At 41.5% G+C, this 24,158-nt stretch overlaps 1 protein-coding gene and 1 long non-coding RNA gene across 3 annotated transcripts; one reads left to right on the plus strand and one right to left on the minus strand.

Annotated features, from left to right (window-relative positions):
• The first annotated feature begins 333 nt into the window (after positions 1-333).
• Positions 334-14,724, plus strand: LOC115101188 (LIM/homeobox protein Lhx3-like). Of its 2 annotated transcripts, none has more exons than XM_029620479.2 (6): positions 334-869; positions 8,662-8,833; positions 9,043-9,245; positions 10,569-10,720; positions 11,946-12,117; positions 12,477-14,724. In XM_029620479.2, the coding sequence occupies exons 1-6, from the start codon at positions 800-802 to the stop codon at positions 12,905-12,907; spliced, it is 1,200 nt and encodes a 399-aa protein (XP_029476339.1). In that variant the 5' UTR covers positions 334-799; the 3' UTR covers positions 12,908-14,724. The 2 variants fall into 2 exon arrangements, with proteins under 2 accessions (XP_029476339.1, XP_029476340.1); XM_029620480.2 differs by lacking the exon at positions 334-869 and adding an exon at positions 6,275-6,534 and having other exon boundaries at positions 12,477-14,723.
• A 7,462-nt stretch (positions 14,725-22,186) lies between these two features.
• On the minus strand, positions 22,187-23,266 carry LOC135562397 (uncharacterized). Its single transcript, XR_010459912.1, has 3 exons — positions 23,066-23,266; positions 22,549-22,657; positions 22,187-22,359 (listed from the first exon to the last, which is right to left on the minus strand). It is a non-coding gene; the product is annotated as an uncharacterized LOC135562397 (long non-coding RNA).
• Between the last annotated feature and the right edge of the window lie 892 nt (positions 23,267-24,158).

Raw genomic sequence — 24,158 nt, forward strand, 5'->3', positions numbered from 1 at the left:
CGCCACAGATAGTATGGCCAATCTGAATAGAAACACAACAGCAAGATGGAACAATGACGCTCCGTCCACTTGTCTCTGTTGTTAGTCTACGGTATATTCTTGGCCGAACAAAAGAGGGGCACGAGAATGAAAACTCATGACAACAATGTATCGAAGAATCGCCCATTTCACTATTTTGCAGGATGAAAGGACACGTGTACCTCTAGATGGATAAGGAGCGAAGAGAAGGGGGGGGTTGAACAGCGGAGTGTGCTTGTGGGGGGGGGGCATACACTACACAAGCCTTCGGCCTCGCTCACATACAGAAACTCCCCTTTTCAGCACGGTGGACAGTGCATATTTCGCCACGCGCGACGCTCGGCATCTCGACTCGAGCTGTACTTTTGTTTTTCTAAAAACGAACACTTGTCCAATCGTGAGGTCAGCTGACACTGGTAATGGCCACCCACCCCACCCCTCTCTCTACCTCCTGTCGACCAACACACGGACTCAAACAGCAAGTTGCTGCATTTTTTAATTTCCTTGCACGGGGACCGACGAAGAGAGAGACAAGGTCGACAGGCATTATACTACTTTAGCCTCTTAGAAAAATGTACTTTTATAAACGTCAATCGCGTTATTTTTGTGACTCTCAAAGGATAAACAAATAGGATCTTGCGTTTTTGTTTTTATTTTTTCCTAATAAGCTCTTATCATTAAACTCAGCAGTCGCCCTTCTTGCTTTCCTTTCCTCGGTATATCTCACTCAACCGCCCATTGACTTGATGTTTATCTGAGCTGAAAAGCATCACTGCTCAGAATGTTGCTAGAACATCCTGGATCGAGTTGTCAAAATTCCGGGAATTTCTCCCGATACAGCGCAGGTCAAGGTAAGCAGTCCGCTTTCTTGTTTGGAGTCTTTTGCACATATGATCGAGCTTTTATACAACTTCATGTGGAAATGTAGACTACTGGTGTGTCTATTTGACGCGGTTTAGTCACCTGTGATCTGTTAATGGGTTTCAATTAGCTACGAAATATCTAGTTAGCCTCCACAACAAATCAGCACAGCGGGGGCTCCGCCTGCAGCTCAAAGTTTTACTGACAGGATCCAAACAGGCATGAAATAGCCCGTTGTAATTTCACAGCACACCCTATCATCAGCAGTTAAACAGTTTAACAAATCACTATTAGGCCTATATGCACAAAGAAGTGTTACAGGCGAGTGCTTTCCCTTTCGAGACGCGAGAAGTTGTGAAAATAGATACATTTCTACACATCGAATGGATTTCATCATATTGGCGCATGGCAATGTGTCCACTATCCATTTTAACAACATTTCACTGGGTATTCATACACTTTCGAGGTTGGATATTAAATATTTTGTTTCCGTTTCCCTGCCAGCGGGAGACGTTATGAACACGTAATGAGCTGTATTGTTGGGAATCATATCAACAGATGTTATGCGCGTGCTGTCATTGTACACCATCGCTCATTGCTGTCACTGGAGACCACCAGAGCGCTTTTGCAATGCCTGTGTAACGCGACAATGCAACAGCCCGGCTGCACACAGGCCGCCCCCCGCCCTCCCTAGTCGTCAGCCTGGGCAAAATGCTCAACAAGTGTCAGGTTCCCTTCGACAGGTGCGGTACCTACTTTCTGTTTGTAAATTAGGAATAAAATAAAGGAGGTATATGCCACCAAATATCTTCTTTCGCCGTGCGTAATGGGGGGAAACGAATAAGGCTTATGTGTGGGTTATTGCATTAACAAATCTAAATCAATAGATTGGCAATGGTTTTAGAAATAAAAGCAACAATCATATATTTACGAAAACACTTGGCCATGACTGCTCTTTCTCACGGACTATTTTGTTGATCGTAGAGCATCGCTCATGCTACGCAATTACTGTCGCCTAGCCCCTCAAACGTGAGCGATCAATAGGAGATACAAAATATTATAAAGCTGACAAGTAAGAGCGAGCACTGAAGCATCCCACACCTTTCACCAACTGTGTTTCATATACTCTGAAAATACAGGCAAATGGGGCATTGATTTTAGATTCATCAGGGGTCCACGCGGCCATGGCACTAGTCGTGATTTCCCAAGGCGCCCTTTTGCGGCTGAGATCAGTGTCAATAAAATGCATCCGAGTGTTGCTTCGATCAACATGTTATTGAAGGGCCAATCTCTTCCCTAAGTAAACAGCTGTCTTAGTGAAGTCAGAATAGGCTATAGGCCTAAGATGTGTGTGTGTGTGTGTGTGTGTGTGTGTGTGTGTGTGTGTGTGTGTGTGTGTGTGTGTGTGTGTGTGTGTGTGTGTGTGTGTGTGTGTGTGTGTGTGTGTGTGTGTGTGTGTGTGTGTGCGTGTCATTCGCCAGCCAGGTTTAACGACGTGATGGAAATGGTAGATGTGGCTTCTTTTTTTAAACTAATTGTATTGTTATTGTATTTTTATCTACCGTGAGCCCATCAATACGATGACATTTTGGGAAGATGTTCTCTTTTTTGCTTTTGAGTTGATAAGATACCATGCGTGGGATGGTTGATATAATATCAGAAATATTACTTCTAATTAAATTAAACCAATGAAATATAACTGTCACACTCTGACCTTTATTTGCGTTGTTTGTTTCTATGTTTTGTTTGGTCAGGGTGTGATATGAGTGGGCATTCTATGTTGCATGTCTAGTTAGTCTGTTTCTATGTGTTTTGGCCTGATATGGTTCTGATTGGGAACCATATTTAGGTAGCCTGTTTTGTATTGTGGTTCGTGGGTTATTGTATATGTTATGTTGCTTGTTAGCACTCAGTTTCTTTAGCGAGCACGGTCGTCTTGTTAGTTTTGTTGGTTTTGTTTTAGTGTTCATTAAAGTATGCATTCACAACACGCTGCGCTTTGGTCTCCTCAATACGACGACCGTGACAATACCATTAACTTTGGTAAAGGAATATTTTCGTCTGATCCAGATTTTTCAATTGAAAAGTGTACCGTTTAATCCCGTTATTATAAGAAGAAATGGGGATCATATTATACTCCAATGTAGGCTAATAATAGGTTTATGAGACATATGCCTCCAAATATTCGATTAAATGAGAGGATAAGCAAGGAAAACACATTTACATTGATAGAAAAATGCAATTATATCCAATATAAAACTTTTGTCTTTAATATGATGCAATTACTGTAGGCTAAAGCTGTAGGGTAGTAAAAACGTATTTCAGTGTGTCAATATTTTACTAAATAGTGGTCAAGTAGCCTGAAATGTCGTTATATTTATGTGCATTTTAGAAAGGGTAAAAAACGAATGAAACATATTGAAAACTATACTGCTATTAGGCCTACATTATGTTTAGGATGGAATGCTGTACAAATATTAGAGTTGCATTCTGTCTTGTCAACTACACATCAACTACAGAAATTCAATAATCAAGGCCAAAATGAATTTTATAATAGGCTACCTACTTTGAACATATGTATAGGCCTATTTGATTATTTGGTCTCAAAGCAGACCTCGTTTTGCGTATCTATTACAGACAACTATCTGTAATGGTACATACGTAGGCCTAATGTCACTTGGAACAGAACAGTTTCATGGCTAAATAAAAATATATATATATGTGCCAGGCTCCATTTTCGTTTGCGTTTGATAATTTGTGTAGCCTGCCCTACTATATGGCCGTGATTTGATTTGAAATAGGCCTACACACGGTCTTAGAGAAACGTGCGTAAATGGCTTTGCAAAGTTCCAATTAAAAGCCTCTTAGACCTACTACTCGTGCTGTGAAAATTTATGTTCATAAGATCATGCAAAAAAATATAGAAGTGAACCAGCTATAGCTTAATGGTCAAGTAAGAGCTTCGTGCAATAAAATGACATTTCAAATGGCATCGCCTGTATGCACCAACTTAACACACCAACATCGTCGAAACCGTAGTCAAATGTCATCTTGCGCCATGAAGTTAATTTTTTCTTCCGACGAGTACTTGGTACCCGCACCTCTCTCCAAGTTGCTGCTAGGTTATGATCAGCTATCTCCCTGCTTTAACAGGCCAGTCGCTGGGGAAACTGCGTTGCGTAATCCCCCACAGCGGACAACACACTGTATGATAAAGCAAACTCGATCGCATGCAACCACACTTGCTCGGATTTGTTTTGTATTCCTGATATACTGCATAAAATCCCAATGTGAGCGAAAGGCCTAGAACACATAAATACATTAGTTTATCGTTATCGTGTGAGGAGATCATGAGCAATGGATGGACATAATGAACGGAATTCTCCAAAAGGAGCACCGAATAACACGGAGATTCTGTTTGCCTTGCTGGCGCAGAGCGAAGAACTACGGAGGTATTCAACAGGGCACCACATGTGATTCCATCCCATTGGGCACATACTGGTTGATTCAACGTTGTTTTCACGTCATTTCAATTAAATGACGTTGAACCAGGGTGGAATAGACGTTGAATTGACGTCTGTGCTCAGTGGGATTTGTGTTAAATCGAATCTGCCTTTGGTTTGCACATTACAATAGTTAGGCCTAGATATTTAATCAATCATTTGTTGTCGCTGTTTATACAACTCAAAATAAGAGATGTTGTTTTATTTCGTTCCAACACCTTCATGTATAGCACAAGCTTATTTCTATAACGCGTACGGTATGATGAATACAAAATATAAACTTAATCGAATATTTCGATCGTTATACTTCCCTATTTTACATTTCTGAATATTTGTATAGTAACTGCAATTAAATGCTTATTTTTCCTACATGTATATGTCCAAAAATAACATTATTCTTGCATGCACAATTCGCTCCACACAACATCTCTTTTAGACTAGTTAGTGGTTAGCCAAAACAGTGGTTACATCCCTTTAATTTGTTTATACTTTTCGCTCCTGTCGCCTGTATTACAATGGATTAGGGCTAAATCTGTATGATGAAGGATTAAGGCTAAAAACGGTGAATCTATGAAATTACATAGGCATATGTCTTATCTTTTTGCTCCTGAACACCACAAAACAAGTTTTTACATTTGGACGCACAGTTTTAATCGGTTTGCAATTTCCCCATTCATTGCATATGTGTGAAGGATATTAACGACCTTCTGTTGTCAATCATCCCTCCTACTTTCTTTGTTTGCTGTAGTGCGGAGGCCTACCTGAACTTTAAAAAACGTCTCTGATATTTTACAAAATATCAGAACATTATTGTCTTAAATGCTTAAAGATATGTTTGCGTTTTGGGGGGGATGGTTTAGATTGTACCAACTGTGCCTATGTATCAACCGGCCCATGTCTGCGCATTATGTGACACATATGTATACGAGGTTAACCAGTTAACGAAATTTTTATAAATATTACTGCAATTTCTAGGGATTTAATTGGCTTTCATGGGCAGACATATAGGCTACAGGTTATATTATTGGTAAGCAAGACACCCTGATTGTTGCGTGAGACAAGGCAGCGTATTCTAATTTTACAGAACCTATTGAATTAATAATGAATTCGATGCACCTGTTCATGACGTGGCTCCCTCGCTGTTGTGCATTGCTTGCTCTTGGCAGGAAAAAAATGGTCCATTAATTTTTCATAAATTGCCCACAAACGAACAACAGGAATGCGATTCCCTGGACGGATGAAACACGAAGTGCTTGAACTTTTGAATAAATAATAAAGCCGAGTGATAACATCTCAAAACGTATTTAAGTTGCCAGTGATGCAATTTCACTCGACAAGCGTTTGTTGATAGTTTAATAACAAGTTGCTTGTTGTGAGTTGTAATGACATTCTTTGCTGAAAGAGGGCCATTTTAATTTCATGCTTTGTGTTGTCTTGACGAAGGCCATGCTTATTCCCAAAAGTTCAATGGCCTGTAAATTGTCATATTATGTTTATTTATGTTTAGTTAATTATATAAGTTAGAGCTAATCCTGAACTTGATGAAACTGAACTGAACTTGGCCATATGGAAGGACGGGTTCATCATTCCTACATATCCTGCCGTGTCTTATTGCTTATAATAATTCTAGAGCAAATAGGCTTCTTGCAGAATATAGGCCTACCTAAAAACAATTGATATGAATTATGTGGCAATGTGATAATTTTCACGGTATCATCAGCATCCCTAAACTCGTTTAATTGAACGAAACCATCCTTCCCCACTCTGTGAAGCGGGCCTGCTTCTACGTGATTTGGAAACCGGATGTAAAGTAAAACCTCATGAGCAGCCTTTGGGCCAGCGTTGATTGGGCGGCTGAGCATACAGAAGGGGATTTGACCAGTGTCGCTGCAGAGGGCTTGTTTTTTTTCTTTCCTTTTTATTATCCCTAGTGATTCTTTAGTGGGAACAAATGGACCAGTGTTTTAAAGAGAGAGGGACCCATGCGCCTGTTGTAACCTCAAACAGAGGGATAGGAATAGAATAGCCCATGGTCGCAAGAACTAGAAGGGAAACCGGGAGAGATAGAGAGAGAAAGGATTAGAGAGAGAGAGTTTTCCGGGATCCACTGTCGTTTCTGGTCTGGACTTGGATCAGCGGGTTACCATGCAAAGTAAGAATGTTTGTTTCATGGCATGCACTTTTTTTGAGGAGTGATAGTAAGAGGGTACTTTTTGATGTCTTCTTCATTAACTCAACAGATCAAACCCATAATAACTCAATCAGCCAATAGGTATTCGATGTTATTCCACTGGGCACACACTGGTTGAATTAACGTTGTTTTCACGTCATTTCAATTTAATTACGTTGAACCAACTGAATTTACGTCAGTGCCCAGTGAGATGGCTTTACTGGTTGGATTTCAACTGTGTGTGTATTGCCGTACATCTGGCACCCACACGTGGAAAAGGGTAACGTATGTTGCCAGGTTTCAATAATCATGGGAGGAACAAAATAACCATTGGCGTTTACTGTCATTTCTGGGTTATGGGAAAAAAATATGGTGATGGCGATGATGACAAAAACAAATGAATGGCTGTAATTTATAGACAGCATAGTGTATTTACTTACATCTGATACTACTGAACTAATTGTGTCCCTACATTTATACATCAATAATGAGTCCACAACACCTTCGTAAACTTAAATCCACTCCTTTTGGTGATGTTTTCTCAGTCAGCACATTCAACCGGATTATTGTATTAGGCTTACATATGTTTTATTGAATACATAACAGATGAAGAGTTTATTTCCAAAAACGCTATATCCACCAGTTTATCAAATGTGTTTTATCATCAGAAATAATTGCTTATGGGTACCTTCATTCTTCATGTATATGTAAAATAATACTGTTCTACGATGTGTTATTCATCGAGTTTTAATGTGTATGCAAATGTATTTTTTGAAAAACGACATATCCATTGTTTAGCTGGAATGGAATGTTCGTATCCTGCATATTTGACTGTGGTATGCGGTTGTCTCACCTAGCTATCTCAAGATGAATCTACGTGCTCTGGATAATAGCATTTGCTAAATGACAAAAATGTCAAATGTAAATGTTTAACATACAGATCACATATTACTGTATTGAATTCAAAAATATATTAAATATTCATGTCACAAATGTATCATTTGTACATTTCTTTATTAAAAATGTAGTTATTTGTTACATTTGACTGTGTAAAATCTAACACTACTGCTCATTTCTCTGAGCATGAGGCGGATATATAGCATTTTGAGAGAAAAAAAAAGCATGATTATTTGTCTCTGAAATTGTTAAACCATCAAGTAATAGATTTGAAACAAAAACATGTCTGTCATTGAACAACCTCCATACCATCATTAGATAGTGAAAAAAACACACCAATCTCTTTCATCATTTATTTAAATTATAAAAGCTAATTTACCAACATTTCTGAAAATGGATATAGAGCGTTTTGTAATGAAACTCTTCAATTCTCAACTATGTGACAATATATAGGCTATCGATGAAAATAAAACATATACAATAGTATAGATACAAGATCAGTGACAAAACTGTCTCATATTTGCCCTGAAATAGACTGCATTGGGATTTTCCCATTAGTTTCTATTGACTCACCCCTTTTGATGCAAATGTATACATGTGAAGTTTCAGTACTGTCAACTGTAAAACAAGTAATGTAAATGTGTGCTTAACGTGGAAAAAATAAACCAATTTAAAAATAAAAAAATGAATGTGTTCTCAATTTTGCAGCAATGTGAATAGGTCTAAAGATCACTTTCATGTATTATTTTACCAGTACACTTTGTTTTCAATTAAGCAATTAAAAATAATGTAGGCCTATTGTGTGTTTCGTTGTGAGGGCATTTTTTTTATTTCACCTTTATTTAACCAGGTATGGCATAGGCCCCTATCATTAGACTACTACGTCATTACAATTAGGTTTAGTAATTCATTACTCAGATGTAATTCATTGAATTAGAGTAATTTGTCACGGATCTCAGAATATTAAGTATAATTTATCAACAACAAAACATTGAAATTATTTGTATCGAATTAGTGTCTTTATTTAGATATTATCATAAGTAGGTATATTCTAAATAAAATGCATTAACAAATGTCTACATTTGACAATAGTATGAATAGGCTTAGCTATGTTTGAGTCGTAAACTATTTGACCACCAAATGCTAAATGATCTCTTAAGCAATGTTTTAATTCAAGATGGCTTCATGGTCATCCTGTCTTCTCCCCTTCAGAGATTCCTGTATGCGCGGGCTGTAATCAACACATCGTGGACCGCTTCATCCTCAAAGTGCTGGACCGCCATTGGCACAGCAAGTGCCTGAAATGCAGCGACTGCCAATCCCAACTAGCGGACAAGTGCTTCAGCCGGGAAGATAGAGTCTACTGCAAAGAAGACTTTTTTAAGTGGGTGCAAGAAATACGCCATGAACTATATATTATTTAATGAAAGACAAATGATTGAAAATATTTCAGGTGTGTAGCCTAATATTTAATGGAAACCGAGCCTAATTATTCGATATAATCACACGGTCTGCATTTTATTTTGAGGTTGTGAATGTGATGAAACACTCACTTGTCAATGTATTGATGATAACCTTCTTATTTCCTAAAAGGAGATTTGGGACCAAATGTGCCGCGTGTCAGCAAGGTATTCCGCCGACGCAAGTGGTGAGGAGAGCGCAGGATTTCGTGTACCACCTGCACTGCTTCGCGTGCATCGTGTGCAAAAGGCAACTCGCGACAGGTGACGAGTACTACTTGATGGAGGACAGCAGACTCGTGTGCAAGGCTGACTACGAAACCGCTAAACAGAGAGGTGAGAGGTCACGGTATACCTGAACATACCTTTATCACACCTAATTAGGGTCCCCAAGATCAGAGTGCCTAGACCTAACGCGTAATTAAGCATGTATCCACTGTCGTTGATATTTCAGCCATATCAAATAATGTGTATATCCTACAATGCCCACATCTTCATTTATGTCTGCTAAATAACGAGAAAAATGATTTAACCTATTATCTATCACGCACGCATCACCGAATAAGTTATGTAATGTTTTACTTATTTGATCCATTGACCTTTTATTGAGCAACTGCTTGGAGCTGTGAACTTGATCTACAAGACTATGAGGTCACCCATAAACACTTGACCCACCTGCGCTAATTGCGTCGTATCCCGCATCCCAATCGATAGCAATATGGATACAGCCTATCCAATTGCAGTGAAGAGAGAAAACGTAGTTCTTTCTGTTTTATTTTATTAGCAGACCGACAGTGACTAAAGAAGATTAGATTCAGCCTCATCTGCACAACAGACTATTGAGGAGGTTGGTTTAAAATGTGTTTAAAGCGCTGGTGACCATGTTTTGCTAAACTATCTCATAGGCTACAATAAGGCCTCCAATTTCAAGTAAAATCGTTTAAATTGGCTGATGTAATGATGTTAAATGCTATGGCCAAAATGGGCATGTTTTCTACCACAAACGTCATTTTGGGAAAACAAAATGAAGTTTACAACGAGATTTTTTGAATTTGAAATGAATAATTTTTAAATAAAAATGCTTATTTATTGCATGCTAAATTTAGTACAACTGACCTCAGAGAATCTGTTTTAACTCAATGAAATCCAGCAAGGGTAGGCCAACATTTTCTTTGTGAGTAGTTCGTGTTACTCAAGTTTTATCTTCCCCATCTGTTTGTGTGAATTTACTGACTAAACCAACCGCTGATTTACCCATTGAGTTTTGAGTTTAGATGAGTTTTCATGGAAAACCACACACGTCTATTTGGATAATGAGAGGGCCTCGTTACTTCCCCACTTGTAGGATGGTCTTGCATATGTTTTTGTTCGTAGGCTTTTTGTTTAATAGTTAGTATTTATTTGGGTTTAATTAGGCTTATTGAAAGTAATAAGTCAGAAAAGGAAGTTATGAAGTTTACTTGTCTTTCCATTGTTTTCTACAATACATTTTTATCAGTTCTGGTATGTCACTTGTACTTTTCAATGGCTGAACCTGAATATCTATAAATAGCCTATTTACCCATGGAATCTAAGGTTAAGACTTTTAGCATAAAGTAGGCCTAATGGGGTACATTTTTGTGTAAGGTCTGGCTTACATTGTGTGTCTTTTATTTTCAGAGGCAGACTCAACAGCGAAAAGGCCACGAACGACTATCACCGCCAAACAGCTCGAGACCCTGAAAAACGCTTACAACAACTCTCCAAAACCTGCCCGCCACGTACGAGAACAGCTATCGTCAGAAACCGGCCTAGATATGCGGGTTGTTCAGGTAACTATCCATTCCCCTCCACTATAGACCATTTCATTAGCGTCCTTATTTTATTATTATTTAAGGACATGTATGCGATTCCATTGAAATACTGCTTGAAATGGCCTCCCAGTGGGTTTGAATGGTTAGAATTTACGATGAGATGGATTAAAATGAAGTCCACACACTTGAAAGTCAGAACTGTAAGCGCGAGCTCGTTAACAATGCTAAAAGAGAGCTTGGCATATTGTCTGTCCGTGAAAGATCCCTACTGTGGTTGACTATGGTCATATATATTGTTTATTTGCAAGGACACTTAAAGTAGGTACGCGGAAGCCACTATCGCGCTTCATTATTCACGGAAGGGGAAATGGGGGTTAAGAGGGTTCACTTCGGCTGCATATCACTAATGAATATAGGCCTTGCCTATATGTAGGAGAGAAAGGAGGAACATTTTTACCTGGTTGAATTACATTAGGCTTTGCATGATGTGGATTGTAAACAACAAAATATGTGCTTACATTGAATGGTTCGTCAATCATAAGTGTCTCTTAAAAATAAAATACAAATGTTTTCAAATTATATCACACACGTTTACAGCTCAAATTTAGAACTTGGCCATAGTGAAATTTGAATAATTAAAATCAACTCTGGGTTAGTAGATCCCAGTGAGAAGGTAACATGCAACCTGTCTGCTCCCAGGGTTAAGGACAACTTGTAGCTGTCGCAAAGTTAATTAGCGTGATACATCTCAGGGCATGTTGGTCCCAACATTAGTGTTCTGCCCCACTGTTTTAATCTCCCAGTTGAGTTAAAGAAGAGGCGACATGCTTCCTAGACAGTCCTTGAAAATGAATTTTGTTTTAATGTTAATGTGCTCTACCTGACCATTTAAAAGCATAGCAGTTTCACTGAAGAAAGAGTCAGGAAAAATGATGTCCGGAATGGTCCAGTAAGTAGAATGCAATTTGGCACCAGGACTGATATGTCCTATAGTCTATGAACGAAAAATGCAGTTCAAAATAAAAAACATGTTATAAAACTGACTACTTGTGTATAGCCTACTCTTCTGTAAATGTAACACTAAATTATATATTTCTAATTTTAAGAAATCTATTTCACTCACAAGTGTATTGTAGGAGAAGGCTTATTGGAGGATCTGCCTTCAACAGGAAACTTCCCAATTATATACCTAAAATAAATAAAACAAAACCAATATGTACCAAACACCTCCTTTGTCCTCCAGGTGTGGTTTCAGAACAGGCGAGCAAAAGAGAAGAGGCTGAAGAAGGATGCAGGCAGACAGAGGTGGGGACAGTACTTCCGCAACATGAAGAGGTCGCGAGGCAGTTCAAAATCAGACAAGGACAGCATCCAGGAGGAGGGCATGGACAGCGATGCTGAGGTTTCCTTTACAGGTAGGATGAGAAAACAAACAGACAGACATCTGAGATGATATATTCACAGGAATCTACAGACAGCAGCCTTTAAGCTCCTATTTGAGGAATTAGGAGAAATGTTATTATCACAATTATAATACAAATGCCTTCTTGAAATTATTTATTTTCCCCTAAAGTGCATGGCGGAAATGGACATAGCCAATTTCTAAACCACACATTTTGGTTTATTCCCATTCAAATTTGAATGAAACCTATATTTACCCAAATAATTCCATTGAGGGAAATTGTTGACCAGAATCAAACTAATATTAGCAGGAAATGGAATAAGCACTTCCATAATGCCACACCCTGACTAAGTGTCCTCCCTTATGTTCCAGATGAGCCACCCATGTCGGAGCTCAGCCACTCCAACGGCACCTACAGTGGCCTGAGCGAGTCTTCCCTGGCCATGGGGGGCCGCCAGGAGAGCAGCCACGGCCCCTTCCCCCTAGAGCATGGAGTCCTCCAGTCCCAGGACCAGTACCACAACATCCGCTCAAGCAGCCCTTACGGCCTACCCCAGTCCCCAGGCTCGCTTCAGTCCCTGCCCAGGCACCAGCCCCCCATCTCCAGCCTGGTCTACCCTGACTCTGGCCTGTCCATCATGACCCAAGGCAGGGCCCCCGGGCTGAACCCAGGCATGAGAGGAGTGTTGGGTGGCGCTAACGGCCCCAGCTCGGATCTGTCTACTGGCAGCAGTGGGGGCTACCCAGACTTCCCAGCGAGCCCAGCTTCCTGGTTGGATGAAGTGGACCACGGCCAGTTTTGATTAGCTGGGTTGATTGGTCAACGTGGTCTAAGGACTCAAAGGTGTGTGTCACAAACTGGAAGGAGAAAGTCACACATGACCTGTGAAACAGAGAGACCGGGTCGGAAGGTTGCTGTCTTCCACCCTTCTTGGATCACTCCATCTGTCTCTATCAATTAACTGTCAATCTTTTTCATTTCTCCTCATCTGAGTGGACTGGAAGGAAGGATTGGGCCATCAAAAAGTATGAATGGCAGCACTTGGAACTCACACACTCCATTCCTCATAGAGAACCAGACTGAGAATCATGGCGTGCTAGCCTGTTATGAATGCTATCTTTGTGACAACATAACACATTTCAACTTTTGCCCAATTGGATTGTGATAGACTCTACCCCCAATCCTTTCCACCTTATTCTTCTCTCTGTTTTTTGCAGGTTTTGGTTAATGTCAGAGTCTTTACATGTCTGGTTGTTGCCAAATGTCTATATATATATATATACATATTACAGTTTATCATTGTGGAGACTTTATTTTTATACAACCCCTTCGACAATATGAATACCACAGATATTAGTACTTTGTACATTGACAGCCAGGGATCTAGACGGGTTGTAGATGTCGCCTCCCACCGATAACTAGAGGTGCAATTACTTCTATGCATTTGTGTGTTTTCAGATGCATCTTATTCTTTTCGTTCTGAGCTACCTGGGCATGCTGAAACCCAGGCTGGTGTATGTGTTTGTTTATGTGGAAGATGTTTTATGTCTTATTTATTCTCTCTGATGATGATGATGATGATGATTAAGTGATACAGGTCTTTAATAAATGTGTCAGCTAAATCCAAACTGACCAATGGCTCTTGTATCACATCTTTATTTTATTGTATTGTATTGACTATGGGCTGTATCGTAGGTTCTCTTCTATGTTAGAATGTTTTTTTTAAGTGTTTTATGCACACCTTAATTCTGAAAAACACTAACAGAAGCTAGGGTAATTGGGGTGGTGGCTTATCTCCAATATTCATCCCTAATTTTCCTGGAGTATTAATTACATTGATCTATTATCAGAATACAGATACTGCAGGAGAAAAGCAGATCTGGAGATCTGGCTGTGTCTGCAGATTGGCCGTCTGGCAAATTACCAAAGCCGTATCAAGAGTTCAACGGCTCTTTAGTGCAGAAATTTGATGCAGACTGAGAGGCAACATGTCGATTTAGAGATAACCGTGCCTTGTTTGCCCAAATGCCCCTACGGGATAAAAATCTTAAATCAATTAGCTTAGGAGGGATCGAATGCCTCTTGTAAATTTCCTCATTTGTTTACTTATTCAAAGTCGGGTTCAATTAAATAGATTAAACTGTGGTGTATGTGAGCGGCGTATATGCTTCTGTGTGACGTCAATTTCTTACATTTGTTCTCCCAGTGACAAAGACTTGCATTGCGGTTTTATCTGTGCATAGCATCACCAACAACACATTAAAAACCATCCTCACCCTGACAAAGCCCATCAATCTGTACCATCTTTTAGATGGACCCTTTCGCCATCTTCAAGCAATTTGCAACGTGTTCCAGGAGACCTGATCATGAACAACTCTGGACTTTACTTAGCTATAGCATCATAACCTAAGACGTCCTAAATATTAGTCACATTTTAGATTTAGGAGGGAAAGTTCAACCAACAGCATTTTTCACGCCCTGACCGTAGAGATCCTTTATTCTCTATTTTGGTTAGGTCAGGGTGTGACTAGGGTGGGCATTCTAGTTTCTTTATTTCTAGGTTGGCTTGGTAATGGTTCCCAATCAGAGGCAGCTGTCTATCGTTGTCTCTGATTGGGGATCATATTTAGGCAGCCTTTTCCCACCTGTTTGTTGTGGGATCTTGTTTATGGGTAGTTGTATGTCAGCACTCCATTGTCGTCACGTTTCGTTATTCTTTATTGTTTTGTTTTATAGTTTCACTTCAATAAATTATGTGGAACTGTAATCACGCTGCGCCTTGGTCCTTTTATACAAACGATCGTGACAGAAGATCCCACCACCCACGGACCAAGAAGCGTGCCCAGGAGGAGCAGGGATCCTGGGCCTGGGAGGAAAGCCAGGAGTGGAGGACATTTTGGACTTGGGACGAAATAATGTCAGGAGACAAAAGCCTGCCATGGAAGCAGGCGGAAGCAGTGAAGGAGAGACAGCGATGACACCGGGGTTCGCGGCCACGATGTAGGCCCAAGAAGCAGCCTCAAAAAATGTTGGGTGGCTGGGTGGTTGGCGATGATGAGGGGTGAGCAGGAGACCATGGAGGAATATTGGGATAGATTGAGCGAGGAGTGGTTGGCGAAAGTTGAGGAGAGTGATGAGAGAGAGCTGTTGGTTTGGCTGGAGAGGCAAGACAGTCGCCCTGAGGAGCGTGTTAGCCGCCCGATGCCACCTGTGCCAGCTCTCCGCACTCGCTTTGAGGAGAGTGTCAGTGTTCCGGGACAATGTGTGCCAGTTCTACACACCGTGTCTCCAGTATGCCTCCACAGCCCGGTACGTCTTGTGCCAGCTCCCCGCACTTGCCGTGTGAAGGTTGTCATCTGTCCAGGACATGTTGTGCCAGCTCCACGCACCAGGCCTCTTGTGAGTCTCCCCAGCCCGGTACGTCCTGTGCCGGCTCCACGCACCCGGCCTCCAGTGTGTTTCCCCAGCCCGGTACGCCCTGTGTCAGCTCCACGCACCAGGCCTTCTGCGACGGTCTGCAGTCCAGAGCCTCCAGCGACGGTCTGCAGTCCGGAGCCTCCGGCGACAATCCAGGGCCCGGAGCCTCCGGCGATGATCCACAGTCCGGTTCCTCTGGCGATGATCTACGGGCCGTAGCTTCCAGCGATGATCCACGGTCTGGTTCCTCCAGCGACGATCCATGGTCCGGAGCTTCCGGCGACAATCCCCGCACCAGAGTCGCCACCGAAGTGGGCGGATCCACGAGTGGAGCGGGGTCTATGTCCCGCACCGGAGCCTCCACCGAGGATAGATGCCCACCCGGGACCCTCCCCTATAGAGTCAGGTTTTGGGCCGGAGACCATACCTTTGGGGGGGGGGGTACTGTCACGCCCTGACCGTAGAGATCCTTTATTCTCTATTTTGGTTAGGTCGGGGTGTGACTAGGTTGGGCATTCTAGTTTCTTTATTTCTAGGTTGGCTTGGTGTGTTTCCCAATCAGAGGCAGCTGTGTATCGTTCTCTGATTGGGGATCATATTTAGGCAGCTTTTTCCCACCTGTTTGTTGTGGGATCTTGTTTATGGGTAGTTGTATGTCAGCACTCCATTGTCATCACGTTTCGTTATTCTTTATTGTTTTGTTTTATAGTTTCACTTTAATAAATTATGTGGAACTGTAATCACGCTGCGCCTTGGTTCTTCTCTACAAACGATCATGACAACATCTCACAAACGCTCTGTCCAAAAGACCGACCTCCCTGGTCTAATAATAATGATCTGCCCATGGCAGCACTGTAACATGAGGATTCACCCCACCTCACCTTTATATGAGTATAGAATACCAAGCATGTTGTTAAACAATAGGCGCTGTGTTTGAATAACTGTGCATTGTCAGATTTAACCTAAGCACTTACCATAATTGCGCCAACTAAATGTTATTTCCAGGGGTTGGAAGATTGATGCTTTTAGAAACCCTGGCTGAAGAAAGTTTCACATCCCCGTAACTTCTTCAGTTTAGGGTTGGACGGCTGGCTCTTGTTCTCAGGTTACAAGAACACAACACTTCGACTTAAAATCGAATCCTTCCACCTGAGTGGCGGCTGTCACTATTAACATGCTAAGGCAACAGGTGAGTAACCATATCCCAAGGTGCCCTGCAAAGACGGGGTGAGAGTGAAGTGTCAAAGGCAGCACTAATCTCCCCCGATCCCTGCCTTGGTCAGTTTACTGAGCAGTTCCATTTGGACTAAACCAGGCGGATTTGTCAATGAGACGGAGGAACTCGACACATCAGGATGTGTCAAGCTCCCACAACAGCCTTTCTACGCCCTACCAGCTTCCTGTTCTGACATTGCCCCTCCCCTCCCACAACAGGTATGAGGAACCCTGGGAGAAAAAAATATGAGATGGGGATGACCTGAGGATGAACTGTGTACAATGTGATCAAGTGAGATTATCCCCGTCACTCTTTCAGATTAATTTCGGTTTCCTCTGTGGCTTTGTACGTGTAAATCATTTTGGGGGTTGGATGTGTCTGGGTAATTTCCAGTGGATGGAGGAAAAGGAATTAGACAAATGTGTTAAGACATATTCCCTGCCCCCATTTGTCTGAGTGTGAAGGCATTGTGATGATATCAGGTGTGTAAGTATTTAGGGTATAATTATTTATTGTATGGGTTCAATGTTAGTGAAAGGCCTCCGTGTGTATGTGTGTGTGTGTTACATGTTTGACATGACAGTTGACTGGCACATATTCTTCTGTAGACAATAGCTGGATCCTGTAGTGTGTAGACCACTTCCCAGGAGGTCTAGATTGTTGTTGGCAGGAGGAGTATTTGATTGAAAGCTACTCAACCAGATATATAAATTCCCAATGGAGCATTTAGAAAAGACATTCAAAGACATATTTGCAAAAACAAATTGAAATGGACAATTCGTTTAAAATTTTTTTTAAATACAACTGACATCCACACACTTTTTCTCTTCACAAATAATTGTTCATATCGACAACGAGACAGCACATCGCAAGACATTCAGTAACAAAAATATAACTGCAACAATCAGTGATTTCAGGATATAACGTTACTTTGACTTTTGTCAGCTGTTATTAACAGGCTATTACATTAGTTTACTGTAACATTGGTATTTTGCATGAGGTTGTTGCTATTTACTATTGCACTGTAGCATTGTACTGTTGGTTTAAGCAGTTGTATTTCTCTGTTGCTATAATAGGCTGTTGCATTGTACTGTTGCATTGAGCTGTCCCTGCCCTTGGCAGCTTGAAGCCTGGCTGCTGGCTCTCTCCTCTCTCTTCTCCCTCCTTTCCTCTAAGACCCCAGCGAGTGTCCGCCTCGTGTCAGATGGCTGGGAGTAAATCAGGCCTGACAGTAACACCTCCCCTGGGCCCCTCACGTCACAGCAACAATTCAGGCTTAATGTAGCAGCCCTGGGGGTCTTAGAGGGAAGAGCCACCAGTCATGTTGCTGAGGGTAGGGAGGAGGAGTTTTGGAGGGAGATGGGAGAGTGTGAGGGGGGGAAGAGGGAGTGGGAGGAGAGGATTACCCCAGGCGCTGATTTCAGTAAACAATCAATTAACTCAAACTGTTAATGAATAGCAGTCTGTGGTGTGGTGGGGGTGTTTCTGTGGCCCACTAGCAGAACATATGCAGTGGTTGGTTGAGGAAGGGGAGAATGCTGAGATGTGTTGTGGCGTTGTGTTTGGTAGAGACGTTCTAACATGCTACAAGGATACAGTGTGGTTTTGGTTTCTAGAAATGGTTTGTCAGTGGTTTGACAGGAATGTTGCTTCTGAACAATTTGACAGGCATCTAAATGTTAGGGCATATCATAGTTTTAGAAAAATATATCAGCCACATGGGACACACACAAATGCGTGAAAACTGTAAACACAGCATTAACACTTGTTTATACCGCAGATTAATGTCCACATCATCGTTAGAGCGATCAAACTAATCAACACGCCCATTACCATGTTTTTACTGACGACTTCAATCAAATCCATTACAGGCCCGCCTCGCGATAATCCTCTCACAGCATAATGATCTAATTTCATACTTTGACTGGAATACAATATCTGGTAATCTACTGAAATGCATTGAGGACCATTCATATAGCAAATATGTAAGCTATGTATCATCTCATCTCTTGACCTCCTCACGCTGGCGATTAGATGTCGGCCATTTTTCATTGATGTAAAATCACTGGGAAACACATCATATACTTTATTACACAGGGTTAATACCAGGGCAACTATTAGTGAACCATGTTTATAATTACCAATTAACAAGTATGTAAATGCATTTATGTAATACTTGACTCTAAAATGTTAAGTATGGTTTTCCAAGAAAATGTGGTAAGCACTTAATGTACTTACTAGCTTGTTGCAGGATGATACAACATATGTTATGCCTAGGGACTCTGTGTAATGTCAATTGTTGTTTTACACTCTTAGCATAATATTTTGATTGAATCATTATTTGACTGACATTTACTAACTGACTACGAGTAGCAATTGTTGTATCATGTAACATTATTGCTGTACTCGTTACCAATGGGTCCTACTGCCACTACACACTGCTCCTGAACCCTGTGGCTGCATGCTGCGGTTGACACAGTAGTTCCTCACAGTTGTCATCACGATTCATAATGGCACACATTTATTTTCCCAAGGTGGGATAATCACCTGCTTTCTCATTAAGGCCCCGGGGCTTCTCTGAGGGTCCCTGGGGCCCCCTGACATCTATGAGGTGTTAACAGCTCCCAGGGGGGCCCTGTCTGGCCCTGCCAGACCCCCCCACGGCCCCACAGCCAGCCACACTGCTCAGACACAGATGGGCCCAACAGCCGCCCTCCATCCACCACACTTTTCAATTAACATCCCACCCAACAGAGGCCATTCCTCACCTGCTACCACTCTGTGACAGTACAAGGAAAGGCAGGGAGGGAGGGGGGGAAAGGTTGAAGAGAAGATGGAAGATGGGGGGAGGAAAAAAGGAGATATATACAGAAAAACAGAAGGGGGTGAAGGAGAAAAGATAAACAACAGGAGAATGACAAAAAAAGGTTGAAAAAAATCCAACATGTCTCCTGGCACACACCTGACAGTATATTGATCTGCATAGATTACACATTCCCCTTGAGCAGAAGGACTGAGGCAGCGACATTTTGACAACAGGGGAATTACATTGTTTGGTATAAGTGAGCAGCACCACGTCTATGGTGGGTGGTAGAGTGTCTCAGTCCAGGAGCAAAAGAGGCCTTCCATGCCTAGTATCAGCCTGATATCTGACTGAAGGAGGTGATAAATCACTTAGTGAGATTGTTGCTCCAGTGGAGAGGAGGGGAGATGGGAGGGGGAAGTCTGGGCACTCCTGCACACACATGTTTCCTCCAAGGCGGGGAGAGTGAGACGGGGAGCTGGGATGGGGTCCAAGAGCCACGGGCTCAGCTGACACCGCTGTACACACTTGTGAGTTTTTAATTTAAATATGGCTTTACAGGGCTTGGGGGTGTTAAAGCACTTTAAGACTTATTTTTCAGGCCCCCATCCCACCACTGCCCAACCCTCCCTCTCCTAAGAGGCCAGTTGCTTGTTGACCACAGGCTGTTGAAGGGAATAAACACAGTAAGACAGTGAGGGTAGGTGCCAGCATTGAGATAAAATCAAGATTATGTGAATCTGTTTATCCGAGAATGGTTATTGTCCATCTCTCGTTAGGATTAGGACTCTACCCCCCAGACCTCTGTTAGGGGATCCTATTCTCATTTTTTTATTTTTTAGAAAAGAGGTTTATTCAAATAATATTTCTAAACATAACCTCACCAGGCCCTCTTTACAATTAGCATTTGAACTTACAGTATATTTCCAAAAAATATTTAACCCATTTCTCCAGAACATTAAAAAAAACGTACGCTAAATCTGGAATTTTTCTTCACAACCTAAGGTTTTCTATTTTGTTCTGGCTAAGAAATCCACAAGGTCTCGTCTATACAGCTAACAGCTAACAGCTAGTTCTTGAGACAATAATACATGTTTTATATTTCATTTGAAAGTTTCCATTAAATAAGCTTTGGCAGTTATAACCACATACCTTGCTTACGAGTGGAATGCAAGTGCAATGCCAAACCAATGAACACTCCTAACCAAAATACGGAAGTACTTCCATATGTATACAGATATGCTCTCTTAATTTGACCAGTTTCTCAAAGCAGGAAAATAATTCTGTGAATTATTATGTGGATAATAATTAGAGGGGGCTGCACTTGCTGATCTGGCCTCATTTTATTGGCTTCTTCCTCAAGAAATGTTGACGGCCATGACAAAAGCCAAACATGTGTTGGCTTTGAGGTGTTTCTTGGGCGTGTCCTTGCCACCACCAAGACACACCCATCTGTCAGAACCTTGTCCACAGCTGTTTCCACCCACTCAATCACAACAAACCTCGTACAAGATGAGTTCAATAACTACAGACAGATGTATGGTGAGATGCCGGAGGAAGCTTTGAATAGGTCAGTAGCCTACAGAGGGATATGCAATCACTGAATTTATGTAGATATTCTAAACTAAAGTGTTTTGCTAACTTTCAAATGTAGTAGCAGGTCCATGTAGAATAAACAACCCTTTACATAATACCGTAGAAGCAGTGTTCTGCTAATATAACAATGTGCACCTTTCACCGTTCATTGTCATTCCCAGCCGATACAGATACTGTGCCAATTGGCATTTTGTCTGGTGGTAATGGGGCGCTTGACAAATATGCCAGAGTGGTAATTCCTTCCTGTGTGGTGTCCCGTATATTGTGAGGATTGTGAGGAAATGATCAGAAGATAGATAGGGGTTACATAGTTCAGAATACACAAGATCAAGTACACACAAATAAAAAAACATATATTTTGAAACTCATCTTTCATTGACAAGTGAATTATTGATGACCAGAGCTGGAAACACGTCAGATGGCTTCCACAACATGTGAACAATAATAGGTGGGACTCCCCCTCCCCTACAGGTGGGGCTCCCCCTCCCCTACAGGTGGGGCTCCCCCTCCCCTACAGGTGGGGCTCCCCCTCCCCTACAGGTGGGGCTCCCTCTCCCCTACAGGTGGGGCTCCCTCTCCCCTACAGGTGGGGCTCCCGCTCCCCTACAGGTGGGGCTCCCGCTCCCCTACAGGTGGGGCGCCTGTAGGGGAGGGGTGGCTCCCAAATATCATCATCCAAATCCTTTGCATCCTTCACTCTGTGCTGAACAAAAAGGGATATGTTGTTGTAAGACACACAGAATTACAGTTGACTAAATGTACAAAACAACATTACTGTAAAGTAAAAAACATCAAGCCTAAACTCTATCTGTACAGTGACTGACATAGAAGGCGTGAAGCGCACACACACAATGCAAACAGTAACACTCTGGAGACAAAGGCAGAGGTGAGAACCACAAATAAACAATGGCCATGAGAATTTAGTGGCTTCTCCAAAGTTACAAGGATGAAACTTAGAACAGCATACAGTGAACTAAGATGAAACAGACAATAACTACTTTGGAATTATATAACATCGAAACTACTTGTTACATAGGCCTATGTAAACTAAATCCAAAGCACAAAAAGCAGACAACTTATAAAACACGAAATACATGTAGTAAATTAGCTATATAAAAAGTCATGAAAATGATTTACTTTCAGATCTAAAGTGTATCCAAACCTTATAGTTAGCAATCTTTGTCAGCCGAGTGGAAATCCTCTTTTTAGGTTCCACAGTGAACTAAGATGAAACAGACAATAACTACTTTGGAATTATATAACATCGAAACTACTTGTTACATAGGCCTATGTAAACTAAATCCAAAGCACAAAAAGCAGACAACTTATAAAACACGAAATACATGTAGTAAATTAGCTATATAAAAAGTCATGAAAATGATTTACTTTCAGATCTAAAGTGTATCCAAACCTTATAGTTAGCAATCTTTGTCAGCCGAGTGGAAATCCTCTTTTTAGGTTCCTGTTTGATATTCTTAGTTTTGACCTTTTTTCCCCTCCTTGAGAATCCATTTTTACTGCTAAAACGATTAAATGAAAGCGATTAAATCGGTTTACAATGTAATATAGCATGCTTGGTGCATCTTGCTCGAGCCAGGTAGCAATAGTTTGCATTAGGCATAAAAGGTTCTAGGCCTTGCTTTGTCCCACCCAGGTCAACTGCATATCCCTGGAAAGCTTATGCCATTAGCTACAAGACTGTCACCGTGCCATAGTAGCCAATTCCCTGTGTCATCGACGCCTACAGCGCGTAAACAGCCAACGTCATATTTTTGACGCGCAAAGATGGTCACTCGGTGTACATTCGATGTTGCCATTATGTAATACATCATCAGATAACATTGGCAATAGGCTATATTGGTTCCGACCAACCTAAGGATTCATTTGATACCCCCTATAGTTCCAACACAGAACAAATCAAAGCTTACCTTGTAAGATGTTTGCTGTTTCGTGAAAACGTTGTGTAAAATAAACATGTTGACTCTCGGGTCTGGTGATCGATAACGGTAGGTCACAAGCAGACAAATAATATATCCTCATGATCTGTGGAATTTCGGGGTGTATCAACCGATTACGTGTTTATTTCATTTATGCTTCACAACGCTAACCGGAATGTAGGTAGCAGCCATCTTGAAGTTAGGTTATCGGCTCGGCCTGCGCTTATATATGTGTGTAACCATATATGGTAGTAAGCCTCACCAAAGATTTTGATGGCACCGATCAATAGCCAAGATACTCAGCTTTTCGCAGACACCCTGCATTTGCAGATAGGGGCTACCGTTCTAATACTAGACTGAATTGAATTTTAAAAAATCTAATATGGGGACTTTACATTTAAGAGGTTTCCAAGTGCCAGGTCTCTTTCCATTTCGAGACATCAGTATCAAGCCCGTCTATCAGTGTTTTTAAATGTATTTTTATTTAACCTTTATGTAACCAGGTAGGCTAGTTGAGAACAGGTTCTCATTTGCAACTGCGACCTGGCCAAGATAAAGTATAGCAATTCGACACATACAACAACACAGAGTTACACATGGAATAAACAAAACATAGTCAATAATACAGTAGAACAAAAGAAAACAAAAAGTCCATATACAGTGAGTGCAAATGAGGTAAGATAGGGGAGTTAAGGCAATAAATAGGCCATGGTGGCGAGGTAATTACAATATAGCAATTAAAACACTGGAATGGTAGATGTGCAGTCTGGACTAATCACATAATCTTGCAAGTCGCCAAGTGCTGGTGTAAAGGACGTCACACAAAAACTCCACTTTGTCCATGACAGCCGACAGAAGCTCATCATGACACCAAAGTACCACTTCCTTGCGATTCAGCCCATACCTGGCGCAAACTCTGCACCTCTGCCTAGCTATTCGCTGGCGCAAGTGGGGACACTTCAGGCTGAGAAGTAAGTTTCACACATCCCCATACACCTTTCTATAGTGACAGTGCATGTCAGAGCAAAAACCGAGCCATTAGGTTGAAGGAATTGTCCATAGAACTCCGAGGCAGGATTTTGTC

This window comes from Oncorhynchus nerka, linkage group LG19 (assembly GCF_034236695.1).
Source record: "Oncorhynchus nerka isolate Pitt River linkage group LG19, Oner_Uvic_2.0, whole genome shotgun sequence".
NCBI lineage: Eukaryota > Metazoa > Chordata > Actinopteri > Salmoniformes > Salmonidae > Oncorhynchus > Oncorhynchus nerka.